The 14,394-nt window shown below is 41.2% G+C and overlaps 2 protein-coding genes across 5 annotated transcripts; one reads left to right on the top strand and one right to left on the bottom strand.

The window, feature by feature from the left end:
• The first annotated feature begins 83 nt into the window (after positions 1–83).
• On the top strand, positions 84–11,958 carry mtg (mind the gap). 3 transcript variants are annotated; one of them, XM_065866378.2, is made up of 8 exons: positions 84–168; positions 1,929–2,138; positions 7,997–8,119; positions 9,144–9,277; positions 9,336–9,734; positions 10,184–10,633; positions 10,759–10,914; positions 10,968–11,958. In XM_065866378.2, exons 2-8 carry the CDS (start codon positions 2,096–2,098, stop codon positions 11,379–11,381), a joined length of 1,719 nt encoding a protein of 572 aa, XP_065722450.2. In that variant the 5' UTR covers positions 84–168; positions 1,929–2,095; the 3' UTR covers positions 11,382–11,958. The 3 variants fall into 3 exon arrangements, with proteins under 3 accessions (XP_065722450.2, XP_065722451.2, XP_036673036.3); XM_036817141.3 differs by having other exon boundaries at positions 104–171; XM_065866379.2 differs by lacking the exon at positions 7,997–8,119.
• Positions 11,959–13,239: 1,281 nt separating this feature from the next.
• Positions 13,240–14,312, bottom strand: LOC108018516 (replication protein A 70 kDa DNA-binding subunit). 2 transcript variants are annotated; one of them, XM_017086070.4, is made up of 2 exons: positions 14,150–14,312; positions 13,240–13,996 (listed from the first exon to the last, which is right to left on the bottom strand). In XM_017086070.4, the coding sequence occupies exons 1-2, from the start codon at positions 14,168–14,170 to the stop codon at positions 13,307–13,309; spliced, it is 711 nt and encodes a 236-aa protein (XP_016941559.4). In that variant the 5' UTR covers positions 14,171–14,312; the 3' UTR covers positions 13,240–13,306. The 2 variants fall into 2 exon arrangements, with proteins under 2 accessions (XP_016941559.4, XP_070852146.1); XM_070996045.1 differs by having other exon boundaries at positions 13,240–14,008; positions 14,150–14,266.
• Positions 14,313–14,394: the final 82 nt, after the last annotated feature.

The raw sequence follows: 14,394 nt of genomic DNA, 5'->3' as shown, positions 1-14,394 counted from the left end.
AGTTGAGAGAGCGAAAGAGAGGGCCCCTCGTTTATTTAGAGTTTCTTCGGCTAACCGCGATACCAACTTCGATTCGAACTCGGATTGCACTGGGCTTTCAGTCGTTGGCCGCGCGCCAGAGCAACAAGTTTAGTTTCGCACCTGGTCAGGTGATCGCGATATACGCAGGTTGTAAGTCGCTAACGTTTCGCTTTGGCAACACAGTCTAAATATTTTGGGGAGCCAAGGCAATAACATCGCAGCCGATCCACCGCTTAATATTTGATTGTGTTTTAGTTACAAAATTAAATCGAGTGCCTGTTAATCGGGCTAACATTGATTTGGGCAGTGTTAAGTGTTTCGGTTATTGTGTGTGTAAATCGGTTTTGCGCTAATTTCGGGCGAAAAATTAACGCGGCCAAAAGAGCTAACGAAATTAAAGCGTATCGAAAACAACTTTTACCTATGCTGCCAGTTTCAAAACGAGGCAGAACTGTTGTTGTTTTAGTTGTTGGCGCTGAACGTGCCGTCGCAGTGTTGTTGTTTAACGTAGTGTGTTTGTTTTTGGGGGCGTGGCTGGTAGTTGGCATGTGCGCAGCCGCCTTAAGTTGGCAGTGACAATAGACCAAAAAGACAGACGGCCGAGGAAATTATGGAGCGCTGGCCAACAAACCAAAGCGCTGGCAATTGGAAAGTTGTTGTTATGCTCAAGAGAGCAGCGAAGGAGCCAAGTGCCGAGTGACTGGAGTGCCGCTGGATGTGTCGCTAACTAAATATCTTGAGATTCAGTCACAAATTCACAGCGATTCAAGCAATGTTATTACGTATACGACACGTTTTATTGGTTTTTTAATGAAAATCAGTCAAATTCTGTGACGAATGGCATAGTTAGCTTTAAAATAGACTTTAATTGCCTTATCCGAAATAAAAATTACCATATAATCGTTCATATCCAATGGATGAAAGTTATATCTAGCTCATACTTTGTATTACGTATACCTATCTTTGGCAAAATTACCGATTAGCTAAACTTAACTAAAAGTGGTCCGAATTGCAATTACTCCCATATCTATTACTTGTTTCCGAAACGAATTTGAAAAAACTTTACTTAAATTAAAATTATATATATTAAGGAGTAATAAAATACATTTTATTAAAGATATCAATAGTTTAACAACATAAAGATAATAACATTTTTGATTGAAAATACTTTTCAATGGTCTTTTACGGAAATTGTAATAGCTGCAAATGTATGTGATCAAACGTCATTATACCAAAATGCTTTAAAATTGAAAAATCGTAAGCTATAACTCTCATATAAAGTCTTTTATTTTGATTGTCACATATTATGCCATTACCAAAATTTTTAATGATTTTAAAGTGGATTACATTTTTCTTTAAAAGGTTATGACTTAAAAAACAACCAAAGGCTTTTCTAACAAACGATATAAGTGGAGTTTAAAAACAATTGATTGTTAGAAATAAATAGGAAATTGCAAGTGAATGGAATTGGGTTTTTATAAGGTAGTTTTTACTGCTAGATCTAAAAATATAACATTCCAGTCCGCCGCTGTCTCTGCCACCGCCTCTGCCGGCGCCTACGCATGCGTAGCGCGATTATCGGCGCATCTCGGCCGCGTCGCCGCCTTCGTCCGCCCATCTTTTACCGCTTTTACCGCCGAAAGAGAGAGTGAGAGTGTTTACCCCGCTCATTTGCGTTTCATATGTCTACCGGTTTTATTTTGGTTTTTACTATACACACTATATACATTTTCTGTATTTTCGTTCAATCTGCGCGCATTTCATTGCTTTCCTTCCAAACCGCATTGCCGGAATAATTGATAAAAATAATAAGTTCATTAAATTTAATTAAATCAACTATCCGCTTCCGATCTGCGGCACGAGTCGCGAACATAAAGATAATAAAAGTTTATTGTGTTTCCCTCCAGTTTGCCTTTCCATAGCCCCCCAAACCCCCAAAAACAGTGAGTGAATGCGAGTGTGCAAGGAAAATCGTAAAGAAAAATTACACGCATCCGTCGAAAATAACTAATCATCGTAATTTCCGTGGAAAGAAATTTTGCAGCAAAATTCGACAGAGAAAAAAGTGGCCAAAATGAACTTTTTTGTGATTGGCTTTCTGATCATGCAGGCGGCAAGTGAGTAAAATGCAGTTTTCATTTTTCCCGTTTTTAGTTTACTAAATAATTGCTGTTTCTGTTGTTGTTATTGTTGTTGTGGTTTTGGCGAGGCCTTAATTGCTTTTCACGGGTGTCGGATAACAACTATTTAATTCGGGTTGGCAGCAGGCTGAAAAACAAATGACTTAGGCAACGAACTCTTCTCGGTCTCGAGTTTGTGTCTTAAGTCTTTCGTCTCGAGAAGGCCCGTTATCTTTTATGGGTAGTCTTATGACATCTGGAAATGCTGTAACACTAGACTGCAGATCCGAAACAGGTTGCCGGCCAGGGTGATTCTCTTGAAAGTTGGCCAAAATCGGTAATTGGCCAATAGCTCACCCAAATCAAAACAAAAAAGGCAGAAAATCAAGATTTGATATGTGATACTGATATAGCTAGACAATTTGGCACCCCGACTTGGAAATCCATTTAAAACTCAATCAATTTAAATCCATGCAAAAGTGCGCCACAAAAGGCAAATAGCCAACAAAACAATCTTATCTGAGCAGTAGTTTATGCATATTTTGCCACCGGATCCGCGGCTGCAGTTTATTGGCACCGCTTTTTATATGATCTGAGTTTTGGATCATTGTCTGCGCCTCAATCGGTTCGCTTAATGCAAAACCTTGCCGAAGAAACCGGATTGGTTTTAGGTTAGTCATGGTGCCCATGGAGCATTCTTGACCTGAAGTAATGTGCAACTCATTAAGAACAGATACACATGTTTATGTATACATATTTGGGTTGAAGGTGGCTCCATTTAGGGCAGGCTGTTGCCCATGTACCGACCATTAGCCAATGAATCAATTTGCAAATCTGCAGACACAAATTGGCCTTGTTCAGCCTTGGCACTACAATTCGGCCTGTTTTATTTGATTGAGTGTAACGATGTTCCGATCTCACCTCGATACGGTTGCGGCTGGTCCTAAACCAGAATATCGGCCAAGATCAGAGCAATTCGCCGTTTGCTTTGTGTTAATACCTACAATTTTCGCTGCCCAATTTGCATAAAATTGATGCTGTGTTTGCTGACCTTTGTTTGGCAAAAAAAAACCAAACATGGGCACCAGGAACTAAAGCTTACACACACATCGCCCAAATATGTACCGACATTGCCCTGCCCAAATCTTTTGATTTTCCCATTGATGGCTTCATAAAACTCAGCGAGCTGAGTCCGGCAATCGTGGCCCATGATTCATCAATATAACGTCGATTTGTACCCGAACTTATTGAGATGCGCTGGCTGTTTTCTTTTCTTTTTTCGCTCGTGTTTGGCTCAAACTTCAATATCTGTTTTGTGGTCAATGACGCAGCGCTTTGGAGGCATCTTCAGTGGTTTCTGATGCTGTTGCTCTTTCAGTGCTTTTATATAACCCACATTCGTGACGATGTCTGAGAGCTTTATGCAATACTTCTGGCCCGAACCACTTGGCTGTGCTGTGCGAAGACCCTTCCTGGTCAAATGTGACAGCTAATGGCCAATACTTTAGTGAGTATACGCCCCGTGTGACGAGTAAACATAAAATATTATTAATGTTTTCTGGCAAAATGCATATACTTTCAACGACAATTAGCTGACTCCGACGAATGTTTTTCTTGGCCAAACCTTTGGGTCTGGCAAGATGCATTGTTGCAACTGCAAGTGGGCCCAAAAGTGCTGGAAAATAATAAGAGAGAAATTGCATTGTCATACCATTGGTCAATAAGTAACAGGCTCTTCGGGCTGGTATTTTGCAAAGTGAAAGGCAAACAGGCACCCGTGCACTTGGAAAAACATATCCCATAAATTCTAAAGCACATATTTCGTATTTAGTTGTATAGTCGTAAATAATACAGATTGAAAGCACTTTCTACTATGTGTTTACATTGTAAACTCTGCATGTGGCAATTTTTTCTTCAGGCAAACAGCTCGGCAGTGTCAAAATCCACAACATTTTGCGGTCTTACATGGTCGAATGAATTTAAGCTAAAAGAAGTAATACTGTTTAAGTGCAAGTCAAATATTACCTTAAAATACCGCGTGGGAATCCAGTTGTGTAACATTTAGCTAAGTACCAGAGATAAAACATGATTAATGTATTTAGCATTCTCTTAAATATTTGTTGATCTTACACTTTAATTTAGACTATAAATTAGATAATTTTTTTTAAAAATTGCTTAAAATGTATTAAGCAATCCTACTTTAGTTCAAATAGAATGGTTTATAATTCCCTTATCAATTGTTTTTGGGTTTAATATTTTTTTATTAATTTTTGGCAGTGCATAAAGACTCTTCCGGTAATTTGTATTCCCACACAAGGGTCGTGTCCTTTCCCTTTTTCAATTTTCCACGCCAGACCTTTTGTACGTTTTGTTAGCAATTAGGAATAAATTAAGGCATGATTATCGCTACTATTGTCTGGGCCCATCTTCACATAATATAAATAGTGTGTTTCTGGGGCCGTCAAGTGTGCTGGGGTCTTGTTTTCGAGCACGCAACCCGCTCACGTAAGACCTTCGCCTCGGAGATGCTGCACCGGTCTCCGGGCATCCAAAGTCTTGCATTCCATTCCACACCTTGTGTGTGACTAGATGATTGTTTTTGGGCCACTCGCACACACGCTCAAATCGCAATTTAATTCGATGGTTTGAAGATTGTTTGTCAAAGGTTTTGTCAGTCGGGTGCTCTTTTGTGTGGCCTATCGCTCACTGTCAAGACCATCGTTCAATTAACATAATTAACCGGCAATGGGGATTAGCAAGCCGCGTTTTGTGGCTGACATTTTGGAGCCCGTTTGGTTTGGACAATCCAAGCCAATCCAAACCGAAACAATCTCCCCCGAAGCCGTGCCATAATGGTTTCATTTGGATTCGGCTTATTCGGGCCACAGGGGCAAGGTCAGGGGCACATCGTAAAGTTCCGAGATTACATTCTGATTTGTATTCCATGGAATAGAACTACTTGTAAGAGCCTATCTTTGAAACAATACAATTTACAATCTCTTCATTTTATGTTATATATTTTAAGCACCACATCAAGGTCATTGGTAGCTCTTAAAATTGAAAAGGTATTACCTTTTCCCTGTCACTTACTGTGAGAACAAAAAGTAACCTAAGTAAATTAAGGAGAAATGGAAAGTTGTGCCCAGTCAGTCAGCGAAAAAACAAAAAGGGAAAGGTTGTCGCCCAAAGAGCCTTCGCGAAAAAATCATTGACAATGAGATAAAAAAGATTGACCGTAAAACGTTTTGCCAACAATGGAATGTTTAAAGCCTTTAAATATGAGTGCAGAATATAAAAAGGGAAACCACTTAGAGAGGCGTTGTCTCAGATCTCAAAGGTTTGGGTTAAGGTTCGGCCATAATGAACGGACGGGACGGCCTAGGCGCAGATGTTTGATAATTTATACAAGATATTTGCATTTGCCTCTGCCCGCAGAGATCATCAAATTGAATTAACGCAGATCTTGGCCAGCCAGTTTCTGTTTATGTTTCAGTTTCGGTTTCGGTTTTGGTTTTTTGTGTTAGCATCCGAGTGAGTAATTAATATCAATGTTTTTGAGACCAGATGACCCACTTTCGCGATCAGAGGTGCTAACTAGATGGGGTTTACTGATCGGGGGGATGTGGGATATGGAGTTTGAGGAAAGTAACTAAACATTGACGGCCGGTAGTCAATGGCTCGTCTTTGCCGACACTGCCCCACGTGCATATTTATGCCTCATTATTTGTTTAGTTTGGATTTCTATTTGACCACTTGATGCCGGGCAGCCACGACAAGTCGTAAACCCGCCGCCACAACTCGCGTTTCATACCCGAGATGAGAGAAAGCGCTCGTCGATCGCCTGTGACTAACTGCAAATGTCGCTGGATATCCATATGCCCATCCCCCCCCACTGACGGTTCGAAACAAATTTCATATTTCATATTGCTCTCGGGTTATTTGCCCAGTTTTCCCTGGCTAATTGCTGGTTTCCCTTCGCCAATTTGTCGTCGTTCAGGCCATTTGCAGGCGCAATTAAAATAACTGCCCGCCCACACGGCGAATGCGTAATGCAAATTCGCAAGTAAAAGTCTATCGAGTTCCATTAACAACCGTTCGGGGGGATAATCGACTGCGGCTTTGGAGTGCTGGAGTAGTGGAATGTCTGATGATGATGATGACGGCGATCTTGGAGACGAGGAAGTGACCACATCGGGTGCGCCCTCTGATCCCACGGAGATGGCCACACTTTGCCTTGCCATGCTGACACTCCATTAGGCAGGCGGTTATAAAACCAGCTCCATTTTCCTTGAACCCACAAACCAAAGTGTTGGACTGGACTCCGATCCGACCCGTAGCGGCTTTGCACTGAGAAAAAGTTTGTTAATCTAAGCCTTTGGGGCTGAACTTCAAATGTGGATATTGTATTTATATGATTTTAGAGTAATTACTAAATCTAAAGATTTTTGAATATTTTTACTTATTAAAATGATGATATCTATACTTTTTTTGTTAAGTATTAATATAAAACTGACTTAATCCATTGCCTTTAAAATGTCTCCTTAATAGATTCCTAAAATGATACTTGAACAGAATAATTGAATTGAGTTCAAAATATTTTAGTTCTTAGATATATAAGTTGCAATCAAAGTTATCTCTCTAGAACCGATATATTCTTACATATAAATGTAGGTATGAAAAAAGCAATTGCCTTTGCAACCCATTTAATAAGATTGATTTATTAGGTAAGATATATTATCAAAATCGCAGACCCCAACTGTGCAACATTAAATTAGCTATAACTGGCCAATTGACAATAGTTTTTCGTTAAGTGTATCATCTGAAGCGATTACCACAATTGGCAACATGTGCCACTCGCACATAATGGCCCGCCATTAGCCGCCTTAGAATCGGTTTCAAATGCTGCTCCATGAATATGGATGCACGACACGCCGGGTGGCGGGGGAATTTTGAAAGAATTCATTCGAAACACGTATTACATGTCCCACTTGACATGCTAACAATTTAATTTGAACCCAAGACGCGCAATTTGGCGCACTCGTTCGAATTGAAGTCTCCAACTTGGTTCAGGTCAATGGGGTTGCTCTCTATAAAAATAAGACTTGGCTAACCCCTGGTAATGCGTAACCTATGCCACTTATGGAACGCAATTGTCTTGAGCGGCCCGCTCATAAGGAAGTGCTATTTGTGGATCCATAATGGTTGTGCTCACGGCATCGTTAATCGATTATGGCCAGGTTAAGATCGGTGGGAGAATGCTGGCGGCCTGGTTTTATTACTCGCATGTCTGCGGTCGGATTGGGCCATCTTCTCTGCTTCAATCTGGGTCATTTTGCGGTCACACCTCAAGTTGGCGGATGGAAGATAATATAAAAACACACATACCTCGGATTCCACGCGCCGATTTAAGATGTAATCGGGCAATCCGCACATCAATCAGACATCCGCCATGCAATTTAATTCGATGCGGGATAAAATAAAAGCTTTGCGCCGATTTTTATTAAAACACTTTATGCCATACATTAATAAAATTTATATTAATTTGTACCGTCGCTGAAATGTGATCCAACGCAAAAGACCTTACAAGCCCCACCCGCTTTAACACAGAAATAATGCTTTTGGTTATTAATCTTTTATTTGTTTAGTTTTTGGTTACGGTTTAATGTTGCATAGAGAAAACAACACAGAAGCTTCCTGCCCTTCCCCAATTCCCCCTCAATCCCCGGAACACCCTACCCCAAAAACAAACTCAACATAATATTAATCCCTTGTAGTACTAATTTGAAACATTACTTTTGTATTATACCAAAGAACTATCCTATTCTGTGTTTGCTTTTTCTATTCTTTATTTATAGGATTGGCTTGCGGGACGTGTGTTTTATCGTCCGATTTCGGTTTCATTCTCGATTGTAACTTCAAAAAGTCTGGACTGTTTCGTGTACGAAATTTGGGTGGCCTAAAGGCCCATTTCGGTTTAGGTAAATCTCTCAACTGTTCTGTCACCCCAATCGCACTGCCCCCAATCATCCACCATCCTCATTTTTCTCAGTGTACATATGGTAACGAAATAGTTAAAGGTGGATGTAGAGTACGTAGTGTTTCCAAGGCCTCTGTCCTCCAATTTTCAAGTGCAGCTAATTGGTCAAGTAATCGATCGCGATCTGAACTCAAACAAACGCACCGCGAATAGCGATTAAGTAAGTCATTATGCATTAATGCCAATGTCAGTAGAAGCAGCATATGGCAGCAAATGACTGATAAAGTAGAGCGCCTGAGCGGAGAAGCAGACCCAGAAAACAACTCGAAGATTGACCCGTAGTTCAATTGGCAGGGGCGTGGAAAGAGGGGTAGCTTATACTCAAGCTAGACCAGGCTCTATTAAGACCATAAAATAGAATCAGAATCATATGCAGAACGATTAAAACTACTTGCTGTTAATGGTTTTTATATTTTTTGCATCACAAATAGTTAAAAGCATTGGTACAATAAAATAATCAAATGATCATAAAACTGAAAATAAATTGTTTAATAAATATAAATTCTTAAAACCAATTAAATCTGAACTTAATGACAGTTTAACGATCACTTGCTGCAGCCTTCAGCAATTAAATCATAATCTTTTTAAAAAAAATATTATTTATTTAGTACACCTTTAAACTCTTAATATTAACAGCGATTAAGCAAACTTACAAACAATACAAGTAATCTAAATTATGTTAAAAAGACAAAGGTTTATTATAAGCAACATGTTGCTCCATTTTTGCTTGCTCAGGCGTACCCCTGTTTTTCATTCACTGATCCCCTTAATAGGGATCCTACTAGGCTCTGTGTACATAAAACCCAAATAGATCTAAGACTTCGATAAGACCCTTACCATAGCCACGTGAAGGGTAAAACAAAAGCCATTAATTAACACATCATTGCCCAACCCTCGACCACGATTGATGTGATTGATGGGGCCGTCGTGGGCCCGACCTAACCCAAAACCTCTGTCCCTTGCAGGTTTCAGTCTGGGCGATGAGTTGGGCTTTCCGGAATCCCTGGGCAACACGGAGAGCGACCGCCGGCGGGCCATTAGCTACAAGAACGGAGCACCTCCTGACCTAGTGGGCGTACTCCCATCCACCCAGCAACAGGTGAGTTTAGAGGTCATTCATCCCCATAACTATGATTCAGTTTACATTCATTCCAAAGGTTAATCAACCTGCCCAACATCCGTTGCCCGAGAAGCGAATAAGTTCACGGTCCACGGGAGCAGCGCCCTTCAATCTGCAACAGGTGCAACAGCAACAGCAACTGCAACTCCAGCAGCAAAAGCTGCAGCAACAGCAGTTACAACAGCAACTGAAACTGAAGCAACAATTGCTGCTACTGCAGCAGCAACAGCAACAGCAGCAGCAGCAACCGCTGATGACTGAGGCTCGTCCACTACCCCTGGGAGTTCCTGCCTTCCGACCCATTCCCCAGAAGCAACTGGCCGCCACCCAATCCTCCGCTCCGGTTCCCACTATCGCAGAGAGACGGGTGGCCGTCGACACCCCGGAGCCCCGGGTCAGTGTCAACAACAAGCTGATAAGTGCCATCGATAAACCGGTGAGTAGCAAGTTTAGATCTACTATTTGCAAAGACTTAGACTAGAGACTCGCACGATTAAGTAAGATATACTCAAACTGGCATTCTCGCATTATTGTCCACTATAAAACTTTTGCTAGTTTCAACCATTCAAAACCAAACATGAATTCTTCGATAAATTGAAGACCGCAAATTCTTCAGAACGCGAAGAACTTATGTTTGCCATACTAATATTTTAAATAGCGTTCATTACATAGAGCAATGTATTCGTTCATGAAAAAATAAGAGAGCGAATTCTTTAGAGGAAGAGGAAACAAAATTTGCCAACTGTTTTTAAATTTTATATACTAAACTTTTACTTGTACAGGTTTCAGATTTATATCCTAGTATGTTACCTTTCAGTATTAGGTATTCCATTAGTCCTTAAATTTTATTTACTTTAGTAAAACCCATTATTAATATTAATCTAGCACTCAAACCGCACTTTCCACGTGGCCAATCCGGTGGTGTCCCAAGCAGTGGTGTCCCAACCAGTGGTGTCCCAGCCAGTGGTGTCCCAGCCAGTGGCCGTTCCCGTCTTCCAGGCGATGCCCCAGTCCATCGCCAGGATCGCCAATGTGGGCAAGGAGCACCGGACGGTGGCCAGCCACCCGAATTACCTGCAGTTCGAGGAGCCCAAGTTCGATCTGAAGGATGTGACTGTTGAGGAACTGGCCGCCGCTGCCAATGTGACAGTGGACACCATCAAGCACGCCATTTACGTGCGGGAGCAGCAGCTGAAGGCCGAGCACAGGGCCCAGCTGGCGGCCAAGTTAAGGGAGGAGTTTATGCGCACCTCTACAGTGAGGACCACGACGACCACAACGACAACCAGTACGCCACGGCCTCAAAAGTCGCTGGCCGAGCACAAGGTGTCCAAGGTGGGTAGCTGGCCAAGATCTGGGATTTCACTTTGCTACATTACCCAAACCTGTTGGGACTTATTCTGAAAATATATTGTATCAATCTATAATCAATGTTCTAATTTTTATTAACATTTCTTTAGGTCATGAACGCCCCCAAGGAGTACTATCCGGTGGGCTACGACAAGAACTTCGACGACAATTTCAAATCCAAGGTGGATCTGCCGCCCACGAGCTTCTCCTGTGCCAAGCAAAAGCACTTTCCGGGTCTTTACGCCGACACCGATCTTGGTTGCATGGTAAGTCAAAGATACAATTGTTTCCCAATCCCATTCTCACCTTTATCTGGCAGGTCTTCCACGTTTGCGCCCTCACCGATGACGGCTTGGTGCGGAAGTCGTTCCTCTGCCCGGAGAACACACTCTTCGACCAGACGATCCTCAAATGCAATTGGTGGTTCTATGTGGACTGCAGCTCCAGCACCAGCGTTTACGACTCGAACATTCCCATTTCGAAGAGCTACCAGCTGATGAAGTCGCTTACCTACTTCTCCAAGTTTGCCGGCGGCCAGCGGCACGAGCAGGATGGCCAGAAGGACGAGAACGCCCTGGACATCGACTCGCTGCGGGAGTCGATGGAGGGCGTGGTTCGGCGCCAGGAGCAGGCCAAGAAGGCGGAGCTGCGGGAGGAGGAGCAGCGCAGCCTGGCCAAGGAGGACCATGAGCACGTGGTGCCCGCGGAGGCGGAGCAGCAGCTGTCCAACTAGGCTTCTCTAGGCCCAACCCAACGTTATCTGAGATCTAGGTTAAGTGTTCACGATCGAGCGTCTCTGGTCGGTTAGCCGTATGTAGTCAAATCCTTGCTGAAGTCAACGGTTTTCTATAGTCTCATCACGTATGCCACAGAAAAACAATTTTCCCTTAATTGGTCACCGATTCGGATTTCATTTAGTTACAAATAACGCCTATTTGTGGCGACTTAAAATTATGTTTCAAAATTTCAAAATAATTTTCTTCATATCTGTAAGCTATAATCAACACTGGATGAGATATGACTAAGATTATTTTGACCAGAAAACAGTGGACACTAGGGAACTGATATTGTTATGATTTTTATCTGTTTAGTCTCATCACTTCCTGAGGCAGCTCCCGTTCTACCGAGCGCCCCTTAGATGTAGTCTTTTCCTAGACCCTTAGGTGGATAATATCTAGTTAAGCCCATCGCCAAGTGATTTTTGGTTTGGGTGGTTAATTTTATTACGTTTTACTATTTATTTATTCTACAAGTATTTCTCGACTATTAAACATCGTTTGTTTCAACAAATTATTTTTTAAATACATTAATTCTTTTAGTTTTTTGTGTAATGGGTGGCCTTTTGGAACTTTTGGATTGATTTTCATAAAAGAAAACCAATCAAAGTTTAGTTTTTTTTTCCCTTCATGATTCTTTACGCGCGTGCCTTTAACCAATATAATATCACCAGGCCTAATATGAAGTTTATCAACCTCCTTATTCCACAGATTTAACATGATTTCAACTGATTTCTTGCTGGAGTCCAAGAGGATCAGTTCTTGAATTTGGTAACCTCCTCTGTTTACCGGATAATACACTTCCTTGCAGATGCCAATTGTGTCGACTAGCGCCAAGGTTTGCCTTCGAGGAACCTTATAAAGAGGCGACAATTTTACCATCATTCGCGGAATATCTATATCATTTACGCTCTCTTTTAGGACTGTGTCTTCGCGAAATAGAATCTGATGGGGATTAGGCACAATTTTGTATCTTCCATCAGCCCGCTGCACCTCGAATTTCGAGAACAGGTATACTTTGCCTGCTTTAATTTGATCGTAGAAAGTATTGCACAGGTGATCAAAGACCACGCCAGTAATTTCACCAGATGTGTCCAACAAATTCATGAGGAAAATTGTCCCAGTCTTATCGCCAGTTTGGGTACACCATTCTGTTATCTTAGTCTTGTACCCAACGCGGGCTTTTAGACATTGGTAATGTAATCTCGTAAGTTCCAAGCTGGAAATGGGCTGGTCACCGCGAAAAAATATGATTATCAGTATAGCTTGCGAGGATGGGGAGCGGCTACTGGCTGATTCCAGAACCTTCTTTGGGTACAAGCTTTCTCAGAGTTATCTTTGTTCAAGTTCATCAAGTAACAACGATTTTCCAAAATATTTCATTTCTAAAATTTTTGAAATTTTACTGTCAGTATAAAGTAATAATTTTATTTAATTTGATGAACCTATCAGAAATTACATTTGAAATCGTATAATAAACGTACAGTTCTTGAAATCTTTTTGCTAATATTGAATCGAGTGCAGTTTAAAATCGTTCAAATACACAAAAACACCGAACACCTATTATTGCGAGTTTTTATGAAATTCAAAAGACACTCAGAAAACCGCTTTAAACTACATGCGTTGTTTAATACTTGCAGTTGACTCATAAATTAAAAAACCGCAGCTTATATAGGAATATATAAAGATTTTGCAATGCTTATCTTCACGATGGGAGAGCATAACAAGTGCTTAAAAAAAGCGCACCGGATTTCTCTTTGGGAAATCTCTTCGGTTTTAATTTCTGAGTCATCATCAAATAAAATTTCTCGGCGATATTCAGCATGTATTTTTTATTGCTCTTGTATAAACAATAAACATATCAAACAGATTTTTACATTAGCTATTGATTTTCGTACCAGTCCCGCAGCGAAATGGCCTCTGGAATGTCAGGATTGATCTGCACATTGGTGTACCAGCTAGCGTTAAGTTTTATTTCGTTATTGTGAAACTGGGCACGCGCCCCTTTCACAACAAGAACATCATTAACTTGACCCTGAAAGTCTCTAGCCGCCTTTTCCCAGAGATTCAACATGACTGGTTGTAGTTCTGCGTCCACGAGTAAGATTTCTCGAATAAGGTGTCCTCCTCTTTCATCCACGTCGCGCACCTCGGTGCATATGCCAACTACGTCGACTGGCTCCCTTTCGGGAATTTCAGAAACCTTAGAAAGCGGCAAAAAGGTATTCCTTATTATGGGAATCTGGATATTCTCGATGCTCTGTTGTACAACTGTTTCGTCAATAAAAAATATTTGAAGCGGGTTCGGCAAAATTTTGATGTCCGTATCCGCCTCCTTCACTTCAAAATTAAAGAAGTTATATACGCTGCCTTCTTCAATTTTGGGGAAGAACGTATCGCACTGACTGTCAAATAATGCGACAGTAATTTCTCCGCTACCATCCAACAAATTTATAAGGAGGGTAGTCCCTTCTTTGATATTACGAGTCCATTCGGTTATCTCAGTCTTCCACGTAACGCGTGCTCTGATGAATGATCTGTGGCAAGTTGTTAGCTCCAAAGTGGAAATGGGCTGCTTAAAAAACTACATTAAATATGGTCTCGTAGACGCTTCCGTTTCAGACTCGGTTTTAATTAGGTATCATAAATTTGATCGTTTTAACCAATTTATCAATAACTAATCTTTATAGGTCGTGTCTGAATCGTCAAATGTATCTATGCTTACAGTAATTTCGATTGGGTCCATTATAAAACGAGCTAGAGCAAAATTAAAGATACTTGTGAAATTCGAAAGTTTAGAATCCAACACGTTGTGATGCAACGACTAACAAGCTGCGACTGCAGTCAACATTTTTTCAGCGGCCGCTTAAGTATGGAAAGCTTATCACTATTAGCCACACAGAACGGATGGAGAGTGACTAAAAATACCAAGACCAATATTGGCGGGAATTCTCAATTTCCTTTGTATTT

The sequence above is a fragment of the Drosophila suzukii genome, chromosome 3 (assembly GCF_043229965.1).
Source record: "Drosophila suzukii chromosome 3, CBGP_Dsuzu_IsoJpt1.0, whole genome shotgun sequence".
Lineage (NCBI taxonomy): Eukaryota > Metazoa > Arthropoda > Insecta > Diptera > Drosophilidae > Drosophila > Drosophila suzukii.
This window is presented reverse-complemented; position numbering and strand designations above follow the sequence as displayed.

What these genes read in the sequence shown, in the direction of transcription:
- mtg (XM_065866378.2), top strand. Translation starts at nt 2,096, where the DNA reads ATGAACTTTTTTGTGATTGGCTTTCTGATCATGCAGGCGGCAA. An exon ending in TCCCATCCACCCAGCAACAG is followed by an intron (nt 9,278 to 9,335) that starts GTGAGTTTAGAG and finishes TTCATTCCAAAG; the next exon opens with GTTAATCAACCTGCCCAACA. An exon ending in CCGAGCACAAGGTGTCCAAG is followed by an intron (nt 10,634 to 10,758) that starts GTGGGTAGCTGG and finishes ACATTTCTTTAG; the next exon opens with GTCATGAACGCCCCCAAGGA.
- LOC108018516 (XM_070996045.1), bottom strand. Translation starts at nt 14,170, where the DNA reads ATGGACCCAATCGAAATTACT. An exon ending in TGGACCCAATCGAAATTACT is followed by an intron (nt 14,009 to 14,149) that starts GTAAGCATAGAT and finishes TATTTAATGTAG; the next exon opens with TTTTTTAAGCAGCCCATTTC.